The sequence below is a fragment of the Notamacropus eugenii genome, chromosome Y (assembly GCF_028372415.1).
Source record: "Notamacropus eugenii isolate mMacEug1 chromosome Y, mMacEug1.pri_v2, whole genome shotgun sequence".
In the NCBI taxonomy this organism is placed as follows: Eukaryota; Metazoa; Chordata; class Mammalia; order Diprotodontia; family Macropodidae; genus Notamacropus; species Notamacropus eugenii.
This window is the reverse complement of record NC_092880.1, coordinates 8,992,918-8,995,712: the sequence shown is the minus strand read 5'-3', so window position 1 is coordinate 8,995,712 and position 2,795 is coordinate 8,992,918. Positions and strand designations below refer to the sequence as shown.

The window sequence follows — 2,795 nt, the reverse complement described above, 5'->3', positions numbered from 1 at the left end:
GATGAAATTAAAATTTTACAGATTTTATTAGTTATTTTTCTCTAGTTTCATATTTCCACTCAAATATCCATGGTACTTGGTAGATAGGAATCACGTTGTAATCACTTATTGAATAATTTTGACTCTTTCCCTAAAGAACAGATAAGGTCTTAAAGGATATGACAGAGAATGTTGGGCAGGGTCATTAAAACATATTATATGAAATCCAGGAAGGAAGTTGTCAGATCATATATTTCAAACTTCCCCTCTTTGATGAGAGAGAAACTGAGGACCAGAGAAAAACAGTGATTAGCTGGTTTTAAATTTATTATTTTCACAGGCCAAAGGAGGACACAATGGCAGGGGGCAACCTCACAGTTGTGATGGAATTCATTCTCCTGGGATTTTCTGATCTTCCCAATCTCCAAGGGATTCTCTTTGCAATTTTCTTAGTCATCTATCTAAGTATACTGATAGGAAATAGTCTCCTCATTTTTTTAATCAAGACAGACTCAGGTCTCCAAACTCCCATGTATTTTTTCCTTGGGAATTTTTCCTTTTTGGAAATCTGTTACACATCGGTCACTCTCCCCAGAATGCTGGCAGATCTCTGGACCCAGAAGAGAACTATTTCATTCCTAGCCTGTGCTGTACAAACTTGCTTCTTTTTTATTCTGGGAGTTGCAGAGTGCTTGCTCTTGGCTGTAATGGCTTATGATCGTTACGTGGCCATATGCAAACCTCTTTATTATCCTCTCATCATGAATCACAACGTATGTGTCCAACTGGTTATAGCTTCCTGGATGATTGGCGTCCCAGTATTGATAGAGCAGACATACCAGATTTTCTCTCTGAACTTTTGTGGTCCTAACAAAATCAATCACATCTTCTGCGATGCCCCACCTTTATTCAAATTGGCGTGTGGGGATACGTATAAGATAGAAGTCTCTGTCCATGTTGTTGCTCAGCTCTTCATCCTAACCCCCTTTCTGTTGATACTTGCATCGTATGTCAAAATCATAACCACCATTCTAAAATTGCCTTCGACCTCAGGGAGATCTAAAGCCTACTCCACCTGTTTCTCCCACCTCATGGTTGTGTGTTTATTCTATGGCTCTGGAAGTACTGTGTATTTCCAACCCAAATCTGGTCATTCAGCAGGATCAGTCAAAGTGTTTGCTCTTTTCTACACCACTGTAACTCCAATGTTTAACCCTCTTATATACAGTTTGAGAAATAAAGATGTCGTTACTGCACTGAGTAAACTACTTCCTAAATGAATAAAGTCATGAAGTAATTAGTTAAGTAAGTAAACAATGCTTTCCTCTTCTTTCATTTCACAGTTGGGACAAAAATGCACATTTCCTTATTTTTCCATTGCACTGAAAGTGAACTGAAATGAGAGCCCCTCAAGAGATTCTATTGGAACACCTAGAAAAATTTCCTCTTTCTTTGGCTAGACCGATGTTGAACAATTCGTGGTTACTTAAATAATGAGAAAATCAACAAATAATTTTACTTTAATCATAATATGCTTTATACAAATTTCTTAGCAGCACAGCAATTTATCTCTTTAAAAAATTATTATTTTTGTGCTGGAAAATGGAGAGAGAGAATGAGAGAGACAGAGAGACAGAGAGAGAGAGAGAATGAGAGAGACAGACACACAGAGAGAAAGATATATATATGTGTGTGTGTGTATATATATATATATATATATATATATATATATATATATATATATATATATATATATATATATATATATATATATATATATATATGTATATATATATAGGCAAAGACAAGGAATGAGAGAAACAAACCAAATAAGATAACATAGACGAATGGATACAGAAAAAAAAATTAGAAAGATTAATTTGCTTGCAATAGTAAAATTTAGGAATCTTGATGCTTTTAAAATTTAATTTCTCTTAACCTTAGTGTCACTGGATTGTTTTGATGATTAGATTAGTTATGTGTTTTACAATAATCCACTGTATATTTTCAGTTAAAACTGTTCTCTTTCTGTATGTTTTTTTAAATCTGAAGAAATGGAAAGGTTTTTATCTTCTACATGCATTATGGGTCTCTTTGCAGAGTATCTGAAGACATAGAATTTAATGAGGAAACTGCATTTTATACAAATATAAAGAAATAAATGAGTGTCACGATGGTTATGATTGATAGCGTAACACCTTCCGTATTTTTTAATGATTGAAATGTATGGAAATTTAAATATATAACATACTTTGGAGTCCGTTTGTTAAAATTTATACTGGGAAAAAGCACAGGTGACATGAGTCAGATTTTTCACAAAAAAAAGTATTAAAAATATACAGCTAACTGCTGCATTCAGTTTGTTATTGTGAGAAATGAGCCCATCTAACAAGCCCCCAACAGTGAGAAACTTGTTCACCTTAAACAAAGAAGAATGTGAAATTTTCTGTGAAATCAGTGAAGGTTTTATTAATGTTTACCTCCATTTCCCCTGAATAGATGGTAGCCTCCCCAGTAAGGTTATAGAAAGACTACCACACATTCAGAAAAATGGAAGCTTCTTATAAAGTTTTCAGAATTTTGAATCTCCCAAGTCACTGTTCATTACCACATGACTTCATGCTCCCCTCTCTGATGGGATTACCCTCAAATACCTCATCAGGTCTGTGCAGTAGGCTCTGATCTTTACCTGACCATGCTAGGCCATGACTCTTGAGGAAATAGAACTTCCTTGTTTTCTACAAACTCCCCCCTTTTCTCTTTCTTAAAAATTTTGTTTCCATACCTAAATCCAGTCATTAAATGCCTTCTCACTT

At 34.6% G+C, this 2,795-nt stretch overlaps 1 protein-coding gene across 1 annotated transcript; it reads left to right on the top strand.

Annotated features, from left to right (window-relative positions):
* Window positions 1-332: 332 nt before the first annotated feature.
* LOC140516554 (olfactory receptor 10AG1-like) lies at window positions 333-1,259 on the top strand. Its single transcript, XM_072627498.1, has one exon. It carries the CDS (start codon window positions 336-338, stop codon window positions 1,257-1,259), a length of 924 nt encoding a protein of 307 aa, XP_072483599.1. The 5' UTR covers window positions 333-335.
* The last annotated feature ends 1,536 nt before the right edge of the window (window positions 1,260-2,795 follow it).

Excerpts from the sequence above, each read along its gene's own strand:
- LOC140516554 (XM_072627498.1), top strand. The coding sequence starts at position 336 with ATGGCAGGGGGCAACCTCACAGTTGTGATGGAATTCATTCTCCTGGGA.